Raw genomic sequence first — 21,337 nt, 5'->3', positions numbered from 1 at the left:
GGATTGTAGTTCATTCCAGATATAGTCAAGTTGACAACCAAGAATACCCACTACACTACAGTTCTGTTGGCTGGGCCCAGAGTCAAAAGCAGAGTTGTAAAAGTGAATAAAAGCCAATCAAATTTATTGAGCTGCCTTAACACTGTGCAAAAAAGTCCCACTGAGGATGCCATTTAATATAAAGCCAGATGCTCTGTGTGCATTTGTGGGTATTTTGCATTTTTGAGCCCTAGGACCCATGAGGTAGAAGAGAAATGATTCCTTCAAGTTTTCCTCTGATGACAGGTACACTGCAACACACTGTGACACATTCTGCCTAGAGCTCGACAGAGTCAACCAGGCAAGGGACAGGATGGTCCCTGACAAAGAATTGTATTACTTGATGATCTAGCTGGTCACAAAATGGACAATGAGAGAACAAAGCTTCCAGGAAGCCGATTATATTCTAGAAACAGGTGAATGGAGACAGGGTGGGTGGGTGCCTTCCCATGTGTGAAATCAGTGGCCAGGTATGCAGATGTGACCCTCACCACTGGTCACATGCTTTTCAGTTCTTCAGATCTCAAGATAAAAACAGTGATTATTCTTGTCACAATGGTTGTTGCTTGGGGTTATCCTTACTGATGAGGTGGCCATAGTACCTGCCATATCACACAATGGGCAGGCAAGCTCAGGTGCTGCCCAGAGGTCTGTTCTTTATCTGCAAACACAGTGATTTAAAAAAAAAATGGTGGTGTGTACACCTTTAGTCCCAGCAGAGGCAGACAGATCTCTAAGTTTGAGGCCAGCCTGGTGTACAGAGTGAGTTCCAGAACAGCCAGGGCTACACAGAGAAACCCTTCCTCAAAAGAAACAATCAAGACCCGACCATCAAACCCCAACCCCCCCACACACACACTTCACCTGATTACTATGAAACAAAAATGTCAGGTGGATTTAAATATGAAGTCAGGGATATGGGAGAGGAGGGAAAGAGAGACAGAGTCAGAGAGAGATAGAGAGAGACATATAGACAGACAGACAGATTCAGAGAGAGAGAGAGAGATTGGATTTTAATGTTCTGTTTTGGTTATAAAATCAGCTTATGATTGGCCCTAATGGCAGAAGAGTTCCCTATGTAGTTTGTTATAGGGACACTGAGTCCCAGCAAGGACCCAAGTCCTCTGGCTTCCAGTTTCTGTCCTTCCATCACCACCTTCCACCTCATGAGGGGCCAGTGTGAACCTTACAGCTTCTACTCTCTTCTGTTCCCTTTCTCCTCATCTTCCAAGAACCCTGTGTGGAATGGATCACCCAGCATGTCTGGCCTATGGGCATGGAGAGCCAGCAGGTCAGCAGGGTCCTGGAAGCCAGGATGCTTAGAGCCAATTCTTGCTATGGCAGGAACCATGACCTTGTAGAGAAATCCTGCTAGACACTTATGGGTGGATGTGAGAGGGAGCATAGTAGGTGCTTAGGTTGTTGCACCATTTGCCCTTCCTGGTGCTTTCCACACTGCTCAGTATTACAGAGTTGACCTCAATGCCAGGAAGACTTTGTTACCCTGAAGCTTACAGGAAAAATTGAAAGTCTGGCCAGGGCTGGAGAGATGACTCCGCAGTTAAGAGCTCAGGCTGTAGATGAGGCTGACCTCAAACTCACAGACCCACCTGACTCTGCATTTTGACTGCTGAAATTTAATGTTGTGTTCCTGGCTCTCTGCCTATTTTTTACTATATAAGTACTTAGGTTTAACAAAATCATCATTGAATATGAATAAAATCAGCATATCACTTTTACTCTTTTTTAAAAACAAAGTGTCATTTGTTATTCTAGGCTGGCCTGGAATTCATGTGCAGTACTTATAAAAGTCCTATATGCTCCAGTGCACATGCCTGTGTATGCACACAGAGCAGCAGGAAACATCAGGTGTCCTCTTTGACTGCCACTTTCTACTAGAACGCTAAGTACACAAGCACATGATCTCAGAGGCTGTGCAGGCACAGATAGGTGGGCCCTGCTGATCTAACTCAGGTCTCAAGGTAGACATGAACAGGGAAACCAGATTCCCTACACCAGGAATTTGCAGCAACCTAACGGACTTCAACATAATCAATTGAAACTGTTGACAATTAGTGTGTCACTTGGTATTTTCTAGAAGGTTCTGAGAAGTACATCATCAATCAGGGCCGCCCCATATCATGTGCTTTTGGTCTCCAGAGTGCCAGGAAGGGGTTGTTGAGCTCATCTATGCAATGAAAATCACTGTGCAGTGAGTTAAGGTGTGAGCACTCTCAGCTGAGTGCATCTGGCACCAGTGAGTGGGGGCTGGGAGTCAGGCTGAGCGTCTACACAGCTGCTGCTTGCTCCAGTCAAAGGCTGATGGCCTGTGGTTGGCAATCCTGTGAAATCTTTGGCCAAGTCTTTAAAATCAGAGCAAGCTGGGAGGAGAAAGAAGAGTCAGTGTGAACTTAGGCCACTGAAGATGGAGATCCATTTGCCTAGTGTGCCGTTGATGAAAATCTTCTCCTATCTGGATGCCTACAGTTTGCTACAGGCTGCCCAAGTGAACAAGGTAAAAGCTCCTTGGCTGAACTCTTCCATTTGGTGCATCCTACATAACGCCCTTTTGACTTTTCCCACTCAGTCTTGGAGTCTTAGATACCCCAGCATCACACTCACACAGCCTGGCATCCTCCTTCACTCCTTCAATCTCTCCCTCCCTTCCTCCCTTCCTTTCTCCCTTCCTTTTTTTTCCCTCCTTAAACTTACCTTATTCAGACCTGTCTACTCAGCTCTGACACATTAGTGTCTTGGAGACTCAGCTGCTTCTCATGACCAACAGGAGCTCCATCCTACAGAATAGCAAAAGGATACATCTAGGGCTCATGGATTAGCATTATCCACTCTGAAGACCTCAAATATGGTTAAATGAGGTAGGAGTGGAGGCACACACCTGTAATTGAAGCACTTGGGAGGTAGAAGCAAGATGATCAGAAGTTTGGGTCAGACTCAATGACAGGAATTTAAAATAAGCCCAGGCTACTAGACACCCTATTTCAGAACAGTAACAGTGATAACAAAATTCTGCTAAATGAAAAGGACAAGCTGCAGTGTGGAGATGTGCTGCTGGTCGGAGCATCCTTGAGACTCCATGTCAGACCTTTGGAGACTGGCCCTCCTTCTCTGAGGGCTCACAAGGTGACTTGTGTTTGCTGGGGTAGGTCTCCCCAGGCTGGCTAGGTCTGGAGATCTAGCACTGTGTTTCATTAACCTGTGTAGGCCCAACCCGGAACAAATTGAGACCAGAAGAGGGAGGCAGTTGTTGGTTTAAGGATTCTTTTCTCTCCCATAGGACTGGAATGAACTTGCAAGCAGTGATGTCCTATGGAGGTAAGGAGACGGGCAGGGTTAGATAGGAAGAGGGGACAAGATGGGGCAGAGAGGGAAGAAGAGGCCTTCTGATTCTGGACCTGGACCTCTGCCACATGAAGATGGTTAGTGAAGTTTACACACTGTAACCATGGCTCTAAAGTGAGATGACTGAGGTCAGCCTGATGGGATTGCAACTGTGCATTACAGGAGGTTGTGTCAGAAGAGATGGCTCTTCTGTGACATGGTTACCCTACAACTCCTGGGCACAGAGACATGGAAGGAGTTCTTCGTTTCCCGAACATGGCAAGAACATGCCAAGTCCCGGGCAATTCGAGAAGATTTCATTTACAAGGAAATTCCTGCGGAGTATGGTATGGGCTTGGGTACCTAGAAGAGATGCACACTTGAGTTTTCCCATTCTGTGTGGTCCTACGTACTCATTTAAGAAGAGGAAGGGAATTGTAGTTTAACAGGATGGGGCTGCTGTGCTAGCACAGCCATGGAACCAATCTGTGATCTGCTGAGTGTTGCTCAACATCTTCAAACCAGCCCTATCGTTCCCTTTCCCCTAAGGCTTTGTACCCTTCCCAGAGCATAGAGAGAATTTACTGGGGAAATTACCAAATAGGTTTTAGTATTTATCTTTTTCAACGAACTTCCTTAGAACAGTTTTCTGATGTAGAGGTGCTTTTAAATTTTTTACATTTATTATTTTTAGTGTATGTGTATGTGATGTGTGTACATGCCACACTGTGTGTGTGTGTGTGAGTGTGTGTGTGTGTGTGTGAGAAGACAACTTTGTGGATTCCGTTCTCCTTGTTGGAAGAATCTTTTCTGTTTGTTTTGGAATAAGGTCTCACAATATAGCTGTGGCTAGCCTTGAACTTGATCTGTAGATTAAGCTGTCCTCAAACTCAAGAAGTGCCGCTTGCCCTCACTGGGACTGGTACATGTTTACACCTGGCTATTTCTCTTCTTTTCTGTCTTTTCATTCTTTCTTTCTTTTCTTTGTTTTCTTCCTTCCTTCCTTTCTTTCTTCTTCCCTTCCTTTCTGTCTTCCTATTTTCCTTTCTTCCTTCATTCCTTTGTTCCTTTGTTCCTTTCTTTCATTCTTGTATTCTTTCTAAAGAGGGGATGTCCTGGACCACAGGCTGACTTCAAACCCTTCATGTAGCAAACAAAAATAACTTTGAATTTCAGGTCCTTCTGCATCCAAATGAGTACCAGGTTATGGTTCATAGGCCTCTAGCAACAGAACAGAGAACTCTGCCCAGGAGTTACAGCCCCAGCCCCCAGAACCCATTTTGTATCTATAGAAACAGACTAAAGGCACCACACGATCCCTACATGATGTTATATAGCTGTAAACCTGTAATGCCAACACTTGGCAGGTGGATGCAAAAGGATATGAAATTAAAGACATGCCTTGGCTACACAGAGTTCTAGGTTAGCCTGGGTTGCATAAGACTCTGTCTCAAAAATAAAATAAAACTCTCTTCTAAGCCTATAATAATTACCACCACTTTATAGCTTGGTCTCCCTAAAGACACTTCGATTGTCAAAATCTTAGCAGTTTCAATGTGATTGAGCTGGTGTTGAACATGAGGAAAGCAGTCCATTTTAAAAATCTTCACCTTCTAGTTTGACATTTTCCTATAGTTCAGTGAAATTAATGCCTTTAACATTTTCCAGCCATACCAGAACCCTACCAGCAGGTGCTTTTATACTATTTTAAGGGGATGATGTATGAAATCTTGGCTATAGTTGGCTAAATGAAGACATTTGAAAATCAAACACTTTTTTCTTTTCAAAGGGCTGCTTCCATGGGGCAATATGAGCTTTGAAAAGTGCAAGCAATTTTGTAAAATTGCTGGCTTTGGATGCATTAAAGTCTAGAAAGTGTGTATTTTGTTCCAGTTGAGCCTCTTGAAATTACTGCTCTTGCCTGTAGTTGCATTGTCTTAAGGAAACTTCGGGAATGTTTGCTTTAAAACCATCATCCTGAGTGTAAATGGAAATTATAAAAATTTGACAAATACCTTTAAAATGTAAAACCAAAAAAGAAAAAAAAAAGAAGAAACAGACTAAAGAATGAATGTATTTGAACCAATGACCAGCCTGCAGTGTGCTTGGCTGCCTCTTGCTTCATCCTGTCCACAGCTGTTATCCAAGCCTTCTTCATGGCAGAAGGAAATAAAACATACCTTCTTCGGTCTGAGTTGTCCCTCAACTGTTTTGTGTCTGTATATTGTTGGGGTTTCCTTGCAGGAGTTCGGGCACATCCATGTTATATCTCAGGGCGTGGCTTAACAAGAAACGGACAAGGCAGGCCAGTCGTCTGTATGGTGACTTCTGTGAACAGGATTTCTACCTGGGATATTCAGGAGGTGAGTCTGGCCAATTACTAGCAAATGTTACCTGCATATGAATTCTGATGTCATGTTATTGTTGTTGGTGGTGATGAGACAGGACCCCCCTGTACAGACCTGGCTGTCCTAGAAGTCCCTATATAGATCCACCTACCTTGGCTTCCCATATGCTCAGGTCAAAAGTTTGCACCACCACATCTGATTTTGCCCTCTTCTCATTTTTACTTTCTATTTTTAGATTTAATTGTTTTCTATGTATGAGTGTTTTCTGTGCATATATATGTATGTGTGATTCATGTGTGTCTGCTGCCTGTGGATGTCACAAGAGGATGTCAGGTCCCTTAAAAACTGTAGTTGCAGATTACTGTGAGCTGTGGGCACTGGGCCTGTGGGCACTGAACTCAGGTCCTCTGCTTAGCCATCTGTGCAGGGCCTGTCAGTGTTTCAAAGTTTTCATCATAGAGACTGTTCTCATACAAGGTTGAGTTTACTCCTAGGTATTCTCTTTTAAGATATATTTTTTATTTTATATATGTGTGTGCCTGTGTTTATAGTTTGTGCCAGCTGGCAGAGGCCAGAGGCTGTCAGGTGTTGTATAGGCTTTGGGAACCCAACTAGGGTCCTCTGCAAGAGCATTAATTGTTCTGTACTGCTGAACCATCAGGGTTTGTTTGTTGTTGTTTTTCTTGTTTGGAACAGGGTTTCACTTTGTAAGAGACTTGAGGGAAACTTACTCTGTAGACCAGGCTGGCCTTGAACTCTGAGATCTGCCAACCTCTGCCTGCTGGGATCAAAAGCGCATACCATGCCCACAGGGCCCTTCAGGGTGGTGGTCCAGGCTGCTGTGAATGGGAGGGCTTCCCTGATCCTTCCTCACTTTGTTTAGTGCTGCATGGGAAGGGCACTGATTACTTTTCCATGTTAATATAGCTCTTTAATTTACTGCAAGTTTATCTTGAGGTCTCTAAGGACAGGCTCATAATGTCTGCAAGTGAGGAAACTCTGGCTTCTCTTCCCTATTGGCATCTCTTTTGTGTGCTTCTCTTGTTTTAATATTCTAGCTAAAACAGGACTATATTCAATGAGAGTAGAAAGTGTGGATACACTTGTCTTGTTCCTGATTTTGCTAGAAATGCTTTGGGATGTCTATGACATTTGAGGGGTTACACTAAAGAAACTGTCAACAGTACTGCTCAAGGACATGATAAAGGCTTTTTTTTATTATAGATATGAAAGAAAGGCCACAGGAAACTAGAAGAGTCCAGAGCAGACAGAGAAAGAAGTAGACTGTGTTCTGTTCTTTAAAAGACCAGGATATGTTTTGTAGAGCAAAGTATGGTGAGGTGGGAGTGGTGAATCGGTGGGCAGGCACATTCTGAGGCATCCCTTCCCCTGAGGCAGGAGACATATGATGGGTATAGTGCAGAATAGATTATATTTAGGGCATGGGAATGTGAGTTGAGAAGGGATTAGAGAGAGAAAGCTGGAGAGAAAGAAAGGGAGAAAGAGAAAGAAAGGAGAGAAGAGGTCAGTAAGAAAATGTTCAGACAAGGGGAAAAGGAAGAATGGGAAAGAGGGCAAATGATGTTAGGGAGAGAAAGGAGACAGACAGGAAGGGCAAAGAGATCGAGGAGGGGCTAAACAGCCTCTTTTATAGCAAGTCAGGCCTAGCTGGCTTTTGCCAGGTAACTGTTGGATGGAGCGCAGAAGGAATTCAAACATCCTCCATTTTGGTTTAATTTTAAAAAGGAGAAACTAGAAAGAGGTGGAGGTGAAGCAGGAATAGGGTCCTTTTGATCTTTAGCTGATTCCCGCTGACTTTGGGGTGACATGTCTGGGAAAACTAAGAAAATGGGGATAAGGTGTTGGTCTAGTCTTAGGAGAGTCTCTTGTTTCCTTGTTGTGCAGGATCTGTGGGACCATCTGTGGGTAGGAAGGAGCAGGTCCAGTAGAAGCATCCGTGTCTGTTAGAGCAGCTGCTGACACATCTGTGGGTTGCTTCTCTGGAGCTGTCCTGGATGTAGATTTTGAATAAATGGCTGGACTTAGCAAGACGCTTGAACACTTTTTATATTAAAGATAGAGAATAAAGTTAAGTACATTTGGGAGAAAAAAAAACTTTCTTAGGTATACATTTGAAACCCTTAGGTCTTGGTGGTTGGGGTGAGACCAGTTCCAATCCCAGGTAACAGGAGAGAAATCCCAGCCCCTGGAATAGTTAACAGGTAGAAACTTAGGCTATTGATTGGCAGGTGTGCTTATCTAGATGGAGTCTGTGTGGTCCATGAGAGGTGGAACTGGTATACTGGAGCTTATAAGTTTACAAATAGATTAATCTGTTTGCAGCATTAACACTCTCTAAGATGAGTTTAAGGAAGGCAAAAACCTTTTTTGGAGCAGGAGGAGCAAGAAGGGATTTTTCTTTCTATCTGGGAGACTATACATATATGTGTGTGTGTGTGCGTGTGTGTGTGTGTGTGTGTGTGTGTGTGTGAATTTATGATAATGAGAAACATTTTAACTTTACATTTAAAAGACAAATGAAATAAAATTTTGACCATGTGAATATGATAATTGATTATATCGTTTAGTATGAGAAACAACTTCAGTCTATAGGTAAGAATGATAGAGAAAACGATGTATGGGGTCAGGGTAACACCAGAGTCAGGGCAGCTGGTGAAAGTGAAGTAAGGTTTCTTGACAGGGTCAATAGAGAAGGTGTAAGCTTATGATTTAGTTACAGGGGGTACACATAGCTAGAAATCTTTAAAGCAGCCAAGTTGTGTGACATTAAAGAGTTGGGAGGCCAAATTCAGGGTCTGTAGCATAAGACAAAAGAATGAGAATTTGGTGTTATTTATGAGGGAGGATGTCAAAGAAGTAATGACCGTTGAGGAGTAGAAGTGTGTTCATGGTGGGTGAGACAAATCTAGCTCTAGGTACCTTGTCAGCTCAGTTGTTTCCCTTGAAGACAATAGAGTCATCCATCTGGTGGGACCTGCAGTGGACAATTCCATCTTGACTCTAGCATAGGTAGTTTGGCCATCAGGCCCAGAAGATGAGAGGCTTTTTCCTGTGGGGGAGGGGCATGGGAGAAGTGACTCACTTGTCATAGTCAATATGAGATATTTAACTCCCTGGGTATCCTCTGTCCACAGTGTTGGCCAAGACCTGACAGCAGGCAAGGCAATGGAGCAGTGATTCTTAGTGGTTATCATACCAAATCTAGGCAGTCTTGTCACCGTGCCAATATCACTCAGAAATCTTGGAGGACAGGGAGTTCCTTGTCAGGATTTGGAAGTCTCCATGTATTATAGTAAGTTAAAACATTTAGCAGAGTGAGCTGGGCGTGGTGGCGCATGCCTTTAATCCCAGCACTTGGGAGGCAGAGGTAGGCAAATTTCTGAGTTCGAGGCCAGCCTGGTCTACAGAGTGAGTTCCAGGACAGCCAGGGCTATACAGAGAAACCCTGTCTCGAAAAACCAAAAAATTTTTAAAAATTTAAAAGTTAAAAAATAAAAAACATTTAGCAGAATTCTGACGAGGATGAAAGCCAGTATCTATTGAGTATATCTGAGTTAGGCAATCTGTGTTTATTTGTTCTAGAATGTATCTAGTAAAGAAAGACAGTACATTGTAACATTATGACTGGAGCAAAAACAAGGCTAAAGTTATCTTTTGGCAGATGGGATCTGGTTTCACAAGTTCCTGAGGAATAATAACTTTTTTCTGTCAGAAATCCCATAATCCAGCTTGGTCTCACTTCTGGATATTTGGAGAGTCTCGAGAACTAAAATTACCACATAATACAGGTTGGCTACAAGTTTGTGTGTTAGTGGGCTTTCTGTTGCTGTGTTGGGCCAAAAAAGTAACTTGGAAGAAAGGACTCTTAAGTCCTTTATAGTCCATCAGAGAAGGCTAAGGTAGAAACTGCAGCAGAGGCTATGGAGGGTTGATCACTATGGCTTGATCTCCATGGCCTGCTCAGTTAGCTTTCTTTTTTTGTTGTTGTTTTTTGTTTGTTTGTTTATTTTTGTTTTTGCTTTTTCGAGACAGGGCTTCTCTGCATAACCCTGGCTGTCAGCAGTAAGCACTCTTTTTTTTTTAAGATTTATTTATTATTTGATGTAAGTACACTGTAGCTGTCTTCAGACACTCCAAAAGAGGGTGTCAGATCTCAACATGGATGGTTGTGAGCCACCATGTGGTTGCTGGGATTTGAACTCAGGACCTTCAGAAGAGCAGCCAGTGCTCTTAACCATTGAGTCATCTCTCCAGCCCCTCAGTTAGCTTTCTTACACCACCCAGAAACACCAGCCTGGCAGTAGCACTGCCTACAGTGGGCTGAGTCCTCCCACATTGATGATTGATTAGGGAAATGCTCTACAGATGTGCTAAGAGGCAATCTGCTGCCATGGATGTGGGGGTTATGCCCTCCCTCAGTTTACTACCTGTGGTAGTCAGTAGAGCTTGCCCTGACCTCATTGGCTACAGCACTAGGAGAATGGGCCCCCACTCCTTGACTGGGCAGCAAAGTGGAGCTGTGCTCTCTTGGGAGACTGTGCAATTGACACAGCTGTTCTCCACATGCCTCTTTCTCTGATAGTGACTAACAGGGTTTTTAGGTATCTCCCTGCAGGAGCTAGACATAAAAAGGGTGTGGCTTGCACTGAGCATAGTTCTCATGGGACCATCCTGGTCTTTGTGTCTTAGAGTAAGAATCGTGGCTAGAGCTGTGGCAGCTTCACCTGTGTAGGTAGAGAATCTCTGTTCTCTATGTTTTTGTGAGTGCTAGCGGCACATAGGATGCTCTGGGAGAGGGATGGTGGGGACCCTAGTACCGATGGGAAACTCACAGGACTGGCCATGTCTGTGGTTCTTGAGGACATTACTCCTGGCTTGTCTCAGTGTTATGACACCAGATTCCCACTGTGTAGTCCCTGGTGGATTATGCAAGAGTTTTTTCTCTTGTGTGCTCTGACTTGCTAGACAGACAGCTGCTGAGCCATTGTAGGAAAGAACCAGGTGAATGCTGGAACCTCAATGTGTGTTTCTTGATTATCCTTCATTCTCTCAACTATTTTCTATTTTAAAAGGTAATAGAGCCTAATGGATTGAACATTAATTCATTCTTGAGGTTGGTTGGTTCTGTTTGTCTAGGAGATGGTCTTACCCTGTAGTCCTAGCTGGCCTGGAACTTTGCAGAACAGCCCAGCCTCCACCTCAACAGATCTGCATCCCTCTGCCTCTTGAGTGCTGGGACTAAAGGAATGGCCCAACACATGCAGCCAAGGGTTTTTATTTTGTTAGACAAGGTCTCAATGTTTATAAACATTGTCTCTTACATCAGAGTAAAAATGTAACAGAGCGAACCAGATGATCGGGGTTGGAGGTTGGGGGGAGGTTGTTTTTGTTTTTAGGTGGGTGTTTCTAGGAGGAGGTTATTTAAGATAATATCAGGTCCTCGTAGAGGTCACTCTGCAGTCCAGGCTGACCTCAGACTCATGGGGACCCTCCGACCTCTGCCTCCTAAGTGCTAGGCAGGATCCAGTGTTACATTATCATCTTACCTGGCAGAGGGATGGAGGAGTGGAACACAACCTCAACCTCGTGAGGCTGAGTCCTGTCTGTATGGTATTAAGGCCTTCAACAGGTTGCCTTTCAAAGGAGTCAAAGTGGGAGTCAAATTTTAGTGAGATATTGACTCAAAGGGAACATTACATTTAGAGGGAAGGAGAGGTTATTAATAATATTCATGCAAATGGAGCTAGCTCTTAGAAATGGCTATATTGATTGCTGCCTCTAATATTATACTAAATTTAATTATTCTTTTGGCCTTTTGTCATCAATGATGCTGGTGGTAGAGTGTGTGTGTGTGTGTGTGAAAGAGAGACAGAGAGAGACAGAGAGAGAGAGAGATTTTTTGGAAACACTTATTCATTTTATTTGCTCTAACGGGATGTTCATCAGCATACCCAACGATGGCATCAAATCCCATTATAGATGTTTGTGAGCCACCATTTGGTTGCTGGGAATTGAACTCCAGACCTCTGGAAGAGCAGCCAGTGTTCTCAAATACTGAGCCATCTCTTCTGCCCTTTGAATTTTCTTTTTAAGCTAAAGAAAACCGTGGGAGAAAAGGTTTTGTCCCTTTGAAATGTATAAGAACTGATGGTACAATAACCAGTTATGGAATTGATTCACTGTGAATAGTTTTGTTTCATGTTTTTAAGTTAATACTGGCAGAAGTGGTGGCCCAGGCCTTTAACTCCAGCACTCAGGAGGCAGAGGCAGGTGACTTTGAAGCCATACTGGTTTACATAGAGAGTTCTAGTACAGCTAGGGGTATAGTGTGACTGAGTGACCCTGTCTCAAAAACCAAAAAAGAAAAAAACAAACAAAACAAAACAAAACAAAGAAACAAAAAACAAGCATAGCCCCAATAGAATTGATGACAGGCCCATGCTCCCTGCTGCACTGTTAGTAAAAGGTGAACTGGCTCTGAGCACAGGGCTGCTGATTGATCTTCATGCGTGTTTGTGGGAGTTGGTTCTCCCCTTCCATATGGTTCCTGGGATTGAACTCCTGTCATCAGGGTTAGTGGCAGGTACCCTTCCCTGCTGAGCCATCTCGGCAGCCATGTTCTTCTTTCTTGTCTGTATAGTAAGTGTGTGCTTGCCTCTGAGCATAATGCATGTGTCCTGTTTTCCTGTCCATTCCTGCCACAAATAATCTAGATGTTTGTTTTCTTCTTTGTGTTTCTCTTTATTTTTATGTTCATAGGTATTCTCCTTGCATGCAGGTCCTTCTGAGGGTGTCAGATGCCCTGTAACTGCAGTTACGGACAGTTGTGAGCTGCCATGTGTGTTCTGGGAATTGAACCCTGGTCCTTTGGTTAAGAACAGCTGGTGGTCTTAACTACTGAGCCATCTCTCCAGCCCTGGGTTTCTTTTTCTTTTTTGAGATAGTCTTGTAATGTAGTCCCAACTGGCCTGCAACTTGACATTGTAGACCAGACTTGCCAAAAGCTGCTAGTGACCTTCCTGCCTCTGCCTCCCTGGGCTGGGATTCTAGGCCTGTGCTACCATGCCCAGTGAGGGATGCTTAGAAATTGCATATTCTTTTCTTTAAGTAAGAAGGGGTTCCAGACAAGGCTTCCAAATAAAACTGGTAGGTGAAAGCAGTTGAACTAGAGGTGCTCAGACATGATGATGCTCTTGTTCCCCAGGGTGTTTTGACCTGGGTAAGCCCAGTACAGCAAGTCGGTATCAAGCTGTTGACTACCCTCCCTGAGATGCACATTGCAGTCACTGTAGATATTCAATCAACTATCAAACTGTGGGACTGTCAGAACAGTGAAGCTCTGGCAACTAGCAACCTGGAATCTCCATGTAAATTGCTGAAAGCTGTCTTTACCAAGGATGGCCCGATGGTCTTGGTAAGTGACCCCCTCATCTGGAATACTCACACAGAACAAAACACTTGCCAATTTTAGGTCTCATTACTGTCAAATCTCAACTTTCCTTCTTAGAGTCTCTGCAAACCCTGAGAGTCAATCACAGTATACCATAAACATGGTATTTAGCCTTTGACCTATTTCATGTACATTTCCTTAAGCCATTCTCTTTAAAATGTCATTTTAAAATTCTTTCTCGGGATCTAGGGAGAGGTGGCTCAGTGGGTAGCAGTGTATGCCATGCAAGCATGAAAACTTGAGTTCAAATCCTTGACACTCATATAAAAAGTGGGATGTGGCTAAATGTGTCTGTAACCCCAGTGTTGTTGGGGAAGGAAACACAAAAGAGTCACTGGGACTGACTGCTGGTAGCCAAGCCAGCCTAGTCCAGGTTCAATAAGAAACTCTCTCAGGAAATCAGAAGAGTGATCTAACAGGATACCTGTCAGCCTTCTCTGGTTTCCATGTATGCCCAGATATGTAATCCACATATACAATGCATAAATAAATATATATATATATATATATATATATATATATATATATAACAAGCACACAAACACATACACAATTTTTCTAAGTGATTTTACATCTTCTATTTCAAATGTTTATTATTGCTGAACGCATTAATTTGCATAGGGACAATAGAGAGAAAATTGGATTATCAGATATTGAGAAAAAAGGATAATGTTGATGTCCCAGTGAGTCCTGGGGAAAAGTGTTTTAGAGATTGGAAAGTCTTTACACAAATCCTACCTCATTTGTTTGAGACAGAGTCTCATGATGTAGTTCTGTCTGGCCTAGAGCTTCCTGGGTGGGCTAGTGTGGTCTAACTCACAGAGCTCGTAATGACTCTTCTGGTTAGAGCTCTGGGTCTCATTACTGGACTTGAAGACACAGTGGTGAATCTCAGAGCAGATGACATTGCTTCCTCCATGCTTAACCTTTCCCCACTGACCTGGTGCCGCTGCTCTGATTTCAGATAGGTGATATCTCCGGAAACCTCTACATCTTTAGGATTCCCGACTTACACCTCATTTCCAAACTCAAAGTATTCCAATGCAGTATTAATCAACTCAACTGCTCTCCTCAGAAGAAATGGATCTTTCTGAATAGGAAACACCCACATATCTTGCCAAAGGTAGGTGTGTTCTAGCAACTCCAGGGTGAAGGTGGGAAACACTGGAAAGGTTGAGCCCTCAGGGAGGTCCGGGCAGACCACTCCCCCTCTCCTAAGCCCTATCTTAAGCCATCCCTACAGTCAGGAAAGAATAATGTGTTGGAAGCAGTCATGTGACCAGTCACAATGGCAAATATCTATTAATGAAGTGTCCTTGAGTGTCCTTTGGCTCAGCCAAAGGATGAAGGCAGGTGAAATAACAGTCCCCAGACAACTTTCCTGGCCCTGAACTCAAAGCAATTTTCTATCAATGGCTTAAATACCCACCAGTGACTGATGGATTCCAGGTAAGTGCTACCATACCCAGTGCTTTATATACTGCCTTTTCTCTTAACTGCCAGCTCTCTGGTGCCTGGTTTCTAGGTACTGTGAGAGAGATGGTCTGTTCAGAGGTCAAGTACTCCTTAGAGCCCAAGCATATTTATTTAGTTTTATACATTGATATATTATTAAAACAGCCTGGGTTACAGTATAACATTCTCAATGCCTCTTTTAAAAAAATAGTCCAGGACAGCCCTGGACTGGTCCTCTGCACAGGGAAAATGTACTTAACCAAGCTCTGCCTGAGGCATCCATTGCAGTAGGCTGACCAAGGCACCCTTTAACCAGGGTCAGGGACTCCATTCTGTCTCTGAATGTGATGGGAGGGGCAGGAAGAGGGTGAGTTATTCCAACCCTGAGTGGGAGCAATGACTGTTCCTCCCTGTCCTGGGTGAAGAACAGAGGCAGCCACTCCTGGGTTTATTTTGAAAGCCCCTCATGTGGAGTGTGCCTGTGCCAGGCTGCAGAGATTTTCTCTTCATTGACTCCCCTGGGCAATTCTCTCTGCAGGTGTTTTACATGAGCAGCTTACTGAGGACATCAGAATTCTCTGCCCCTGTGTCTACCATTCTTAAATTTTCATTATGCCAAAGAGCCTTCTGGACCCCAAGAATGGAAGACAGGATAACCCTGATGTCCATACGTCGCACCCAAAAGATCACAAAGTTTATCACATTTGATATGAAGCTGAAAGAGATCCAGAACAAAATGACTGTTAAAGGTAAAACTTAAAATGTTCTTAAGCCACACATGATGGCACATGCCCAAGGCAGGAGACTGAGTCAGGAAAGCTTCACAGAGGCTGCTGTCTCACAAACAGAAAGATGGAGCTGAAAAGATAGTTTAGCATGTGCACATGCATGCATACACCCACATAAATGTGTGCATACACACACATGCACACACACACACAAGGATGTGTACACACATATCCACCCACACCCCCATCCACATGGATAAAAATAAAAAATAATCCAAGAATGGTAGTGTACCCATTTAATCCCAGCATTCAGGAGGAGACACAGGCATATCTCTCTGGTTTCCAGGCCAGCCTGATCTATGCAGGGAGTATGAGGTTAGCCAGGGATGTATAGAGTGACCAAGTCTCAAAAGAAAAAAACAACAAATGAGATACAATAAAGAACTATATTATAGAGTGGCAAAATGGCTTAGGGCATTGGTTCTCTACCTATGGGCCCTGAACCCTATGGCAAATTTCTATCTTCAAAAATACTTAACTCATGAATCATAACAGTAACAAAATTATCATGATGAAGTAGCAATGAAAATAACTTTATGGCTGGGCTGAACCCCCAACGGCCACATGAGAACTGTATTAAAGTCCAGTGGGAAGCATTAGGACGTTGAGAAGCACTGGCTTAGAGGATAGAGACACTTGCCTACCAAGCCTGAAAACCTAGTTCATTTCCTAGGGTACCACACAAGGGAGGAGAGATCCAAATCCCTCAAGTTGTCCCCTCACATGTGTGCTTCTGGCATGAATACCTACACAAACATAATAATGTAAAAACAATTTTTAAAAGAAATCGCCATTTCTCCTGTGTCTCCTGCACGTGCTCATAGTAAGTTATAAATGCTTGACCTTGTTTTGTATTTTTAGTCTTTGAAGACAGGGGTTCTCTGTGGCTAACCAGAAACTTGCTCTATAGACCTGGGTGGCTTTGAACTTGGAGATCCACTGGACTGTGCTGGATTGTGGATCACCGTATGATGATGCTCCACATGATGTGTTTGTAAAGGGAGTAGGAGGCTCCTTGGCCAGATGTGAACTTGTGCCTGCTTGATGGTCACTAATCTACTGAACTGTGGTTCTCTTGAGAAGACATGTTACCATTGCTGTCATGCACTAGGGCCTGGGTTCTACTGTCCTTTCCCAGTACAGTTTGTCTTTCCAATGTTTGAGCTACTGACTGTCCACACCGTCCCTGGGTCATAGCCTGAATTTCCACAGCCAAGGTCATGACCTTGTCAGGACATGAACTTGTCAGACCAATGGACTGTTTTCATTGTCTCTTTCAGACTAGCACACCATGGAAGGAGCGATATGCTTTTCAGTAAGCATTAAGGATATTGCTCTTACTTAAATGATTGAAAAAAGTGCCTCTGTATATTCTGTTTGTTTGAAACAGAACAATTCGTTGCAAGCTTCTCAGTGCCAGATGATATGGGGAGACCAAAATGGTTTGGCGTTAGTGGTAAGGATGTGATTGTCTGTTCAACTGGATCCTCTCTCTTGCTCTTCAACATAAAAGGTGTCTATCTGCAGACAATTATGTACTACACAGACTGGATCTTGAGACTCTGGATGGTAAGTTTGCAATGTTTCCCTTGCAGTGGGGTTTTTTAAAAAAATAGATTTACATTTTTTTTAAACTTTATACTGTTGGGGTGTGCGCATGTACATTTGTATGTGTGCGATCACTTGTAGAGGCCAGAGGCCAACTTCCTGGAATTAGTCTCTCTCTTTCCACCTTTACAAGGGCCCAGAGCACCAGGCTTGCTCAGCAAGTACCCTTACCTGATAAGCCATCTCCTAGGCCCTCTCCCTGTCTTTTGATCTGATATTGACTCCAGCCTACTCACATTTGGGTGTTCTTTGAAGGACCCCATTTATGTCATTGTCACCTTTAACAATGGCTCTTTGGTTGTGTACGCGTGGGAAGAGAGATGCCAGCAGCTCAATGGGTGTTATCAGCTGCAAAGCAGGAGAAGGCTACCACAGCAAAGGTAAGCTATCCTTCTTGACTTAAACTGGACATTAATTTTAAAACATTTCTGGGCCGAGAGAGATGACTCAGCTGTTAAGAGCACTGGCTGCTCTTCCAGAGGACTTGGGTTCCATCCCCAGCATCCACATGGCAGCTCCCACCTGTCTGTAACTCCAGTTCCAGGGGATCTGACTGACACCTTCACACCAGTCCTTTGGATCTAGTATAAATGGTGGGAGGTTAATGTATTTGGGCTTGATCTGATTTGATTCTCTGTAGACTTACCAATTTGGGGAAGGTATTTTGTCTTTCTTCTGTTGAGGGAGTGAATCCAGGGTCTTCCACATGTAAAGAATGAACTATGTTAATGAACTTTACCCCAAATTTTCAGGAAGTTTTGCTGTGCCCTCCACATGCCAGGTGCAGGGAGGTAGGGGTAACATTTTTACCACCTCAGCACAAAGGAGAATAAGGGTGTGGACAACAGGTTTCAGCTAGAGGCTGCAAGATCACAGGCAGGAAGCTGTGTAATTTCCCAGGGCAGGCCTCACACTAAGGAGCTCCTGAGTGATCTGTCAGACGTTTTTCTCTGGCGTGAAGAACAGAATGACTGACATGAGCCCCACCATCTCACGGCCCTACTGCAGAGGGGATGCACTGCTATATTCACCCTGAGTGGACCAAGTTTGGCAAAGGGAACAGAACTCAATTTTAAAATAAATTTATAAATTAAATCTTTGGGTTTTTTTCTGAGACAAGGTCACTCTATGTAGCCTAGACTAACCTCAAACTCTGTCAATTCCCTGTGTTCAACTCCTAAGTTGAATTGATTTACAGGTCTGTGGCATCACACCCTGCTGCTGTCTCCATTCTTCAGCTAGGTAATATACTGAACAACTGAGAATTGAGAAATGTGGCAGAAGTCTATTGCAGAAGGCTGGGATTGGAACTCATGCTATGGGTGATAGTCATCCTTTGCCAATGTGCGCAGTTACTCAAAATTAACCTTAGATAGCTCAGCAGTCTAGGCAATGCCACCAAGCCTGACAAGTTCAGTCTCTGGAACCTATTGGTGAAAGGAGAGAACTTATTTGCATAAGTTATTATCTACACACTCCATGGATAGGAGCATATGCATCCACTTGGGGACACACACACATACAGGCACACCTGGGCACATACCCATGTATCCAGACACAAGGCACGCATATACATTTATACAGTCACACATACACACACACCGGCATAAACACATAGGCAATTTCCCACTCAGTTACACACAGGCACACACACACACATGAGTGTACACATATACATACACTCACAACAAATAAGTATTTAAAAGTTTTAAACAGCCGGGTGGTGGTAGTGCACGCCTTTAATCCCAGCACTTGGGAGGCAGAGGCAGGCAATTTCTGAGTTCGAGGCCAGCCTGGTTTACAAAATGAGTTCCAGGACAGCCAGGGCTATACAGAGAAACCCTGTCTCAGAAAAAAAAAAAAAAAAAGTTTTAAACAGATTCAAAACTGTGATGAAAAGACAGTTCTTTAATTACCAGTTGATAAACCTCACTCCCATTTGAGTACTAACACGTTGGTTTTTTCCCTTTGGCAGCTTCATTAACAAAACACTATGTGATGATATGAGCATAATTCGAGTGATGACAACTCATTCCATCCCCAGCTTTCTGATGGCATATATCTTGACATCTGATCTTTAAAACTGAGTGGGTTGTGTGTATTCTTCCTCGATGATAATAAAAGTCTATTTGCAAGCACAGGCTGGTGATTTTGGTGTTGCTAAGAAATAAAGAGGCCAAATATGGTGGTGCACACTTTTAATCCTGACTCTGGGAAGGCAGAGGCAGGAGGAAGATCTGGGTTCTGAGGCCAGTCTGGTCCTCAGAGCTAGTTCAAAGCCAACCAGGGCTATATCATGAGAAACTATATCTGAAACAAAACCTGTGACTAGATGTACAAGCTACTTGGCTATGACATCTGTCATTTCATGGCTATAGGGTTGACTCAGATGACTAGGACATGTGGGCACCTTATCACTGAAGAAGCCATGAGGAAAGTTAAAATAAAAAAGACCCTTTATGAGACTATAATTACCCATTCCCCCCTTCCTCCTTTAAACATTTCCATATACCTCTCCTCACTATTCTCTTTTGAATTCTTGACTGCTTTTTTTTTTCTCAAACCACTTTTTAAATCAATGGCACATGGGCTAGAGAGAAGGTTCAGCAGTGAAGACCACTGGCTGCTCTTCCACAGGACCTGGGTTCAATTGTTAGCACACAGAGAGCAGCTAACACTGTAACTCCAGTTCTGGCAGATATGTTACCCTTCACAAAGACATACTTATCAGCAAAACAAAAACACATACAAAATCTTTTTTAAAAAAAAAACTAAAAGAAGAAAAGCAAAAAATAATAATTATTAAAAGCCAGGTGGTAGCTGAGCACACCTTTAATCTCACCACTTGGGAGTCAGCTAGAACCGAGTACAAGCCAGCCTGTTTTACAGAGTGAGTTCCAGGACAGTCAGTGATATAAACATATATGTACACAGAGAAACCCTGTCTTGAAAACCCTTAAAATGGAAAATTAAAGTCTAATTGAGCCTATGGTTTAAAAGGATTAGAGTCAATAAGGTGGAGCAAAGGCATGGAGGCAGGAACAGTGGAGAGTGCACATCTTGATCTTCACATAGGAAGCAAAGAGACACCATGGGAATGACAAGTCTTTTTAAACCTCAAATACTGTCCACAACCCTTCCAACAGGGCCACACCTCCTAATCCTTCCAAAATAGTTGCACCAACTATTGACCAAGCTTATGGGAGCCATTCTCATTCAGAATACCACACATGTACACACATGCAAAACACAAAGAATCATGCAAGGAAAGAAACCCCATAGCTCAGACACTTGAGGGGCAAAAGTAAAGGAATCCTAAACCATACGGCGAGCTCGAGGTTTGCTCATGTTACATGACACTGCCTCTCAAAAGAAATAAAACCAAAGGACTTGAGACAAGGCTTAGCAGTTAAGACCAAAGCTGCTCTTCCAGAGGACCCAGGTTCAATTCCCAACACCCACATGGCAGTTCACAACTGACAATCCAGTTCCAGCGATCCAACACCCTCTTCTGGCCTCTGAGGTAACTACATGCTTCTGGTACACATTCAAGCAAAACAAACCAACATACATACATACATACATACATACATACATACATATATAAATACATGCAAAACAAGCTCCCTGACTGTCTAGGTAAGGAAAGTATATGACTGGAATCCTAGCACTCAGGAGGCTGACCCTGATCACAGGGAGCTCAAGGTAGCTTAGACTGTGTGACAAAACCATTTATCAAGTAAGTAAATAAGGCTATATGACTAAACAGAAGGGACTTGGGAATGAAAATATTACCAACTGAAAAAAACAGACAATTTGTTCATAGAATTTTAAGAAATTCCTTAATGAATTTCAGTGTTTCATGCCCTTCCCCCATCCTTGAGCAGGGTCACAGACCTTGAGTGCTTGCTACAATGGGTTTTATGACCTAGGTGGAGTTGTTTGCCTTGCTGCACCTGCAGATTCCCACAGGAACTTAGAGGGAATAGACTGCATGCTGAGCTTGCTTTGCAACACAATCCAGCTGAAAGGATGGGTTTTGTGGTCTTCCCTTTATAAGCTGGAGCTGCAGAATTAAACTTTGAAGCTTGATCAGAACCCGTGATGGCTCTATGCATAATTTTAAACTATTTTAATTCTTTTTATTTCAGGCTTTCTTTACCATATACCAAAGCCAACCTCCAATGACACACATGTAGCCATATGAAGTTTTATTGTTGGGAAAGTTTTTAATCTGCCACAGTACTATTATATAATTTCGTAAATGATTCATAAAGTATTGGTTTCCC

At 43.3% G+C, this 21,337-nt stretch overlaps 1 protein-coding gene across 1 annotated transcript; it reads left to right on the top strand.

The window, feature by feature from the left end:
* The first annotated feature begins 2,432 nt into the window (after positions 1-2,432).
* Positions 2,433-19,181, top strand: Fbxw13 (F-box and WD-40 domain protein 13). Its single transcript, NM_177598.3, has 10 exons — positions 2,433-2,554; positions 3,335-3,372; positions 3,562-3,725; positions 5,623-5,741; positions 12,952-13,161; positions 14,162-14,320; positions 15,191-15,401; positions 16,831-17,009; positions 17,304-17,428; positions 19,024-19,181. Exons 1-10 carry the CDS (start codon positions 2,465-2,467, stop codon positions 19,127-19,129), a joined length of 1,401 nt encoding a protein of 466 aa, NP_808266.1. The 5' UTR covers positions 2,433-2,464; the 3' UTR covers positions 19,130-19,181.
* Positions 19,182-21,337: the final 2,156 nt, after the last annotated feature.

This window comes from Mus musculus, chromosome 9 (assembly GCF_000001635.26).
Source record: "Mus musculus strain C57BL/6J chromosome 9, GRCm38.p6 C57BL/6J".
In the NCBI taxonomy this organism is placed as follows: domain Eukaryota; kingdom Metazoa; phylum Chordata; class Mammalia; order Rodentia; family Muridae; genus Mus; species Mus musculus.
The sequence above is the reverse complement of the archived record's forward strand: the minus strand, read 5'-3'. Positions and strand labels throughout refer to the sequence as shown.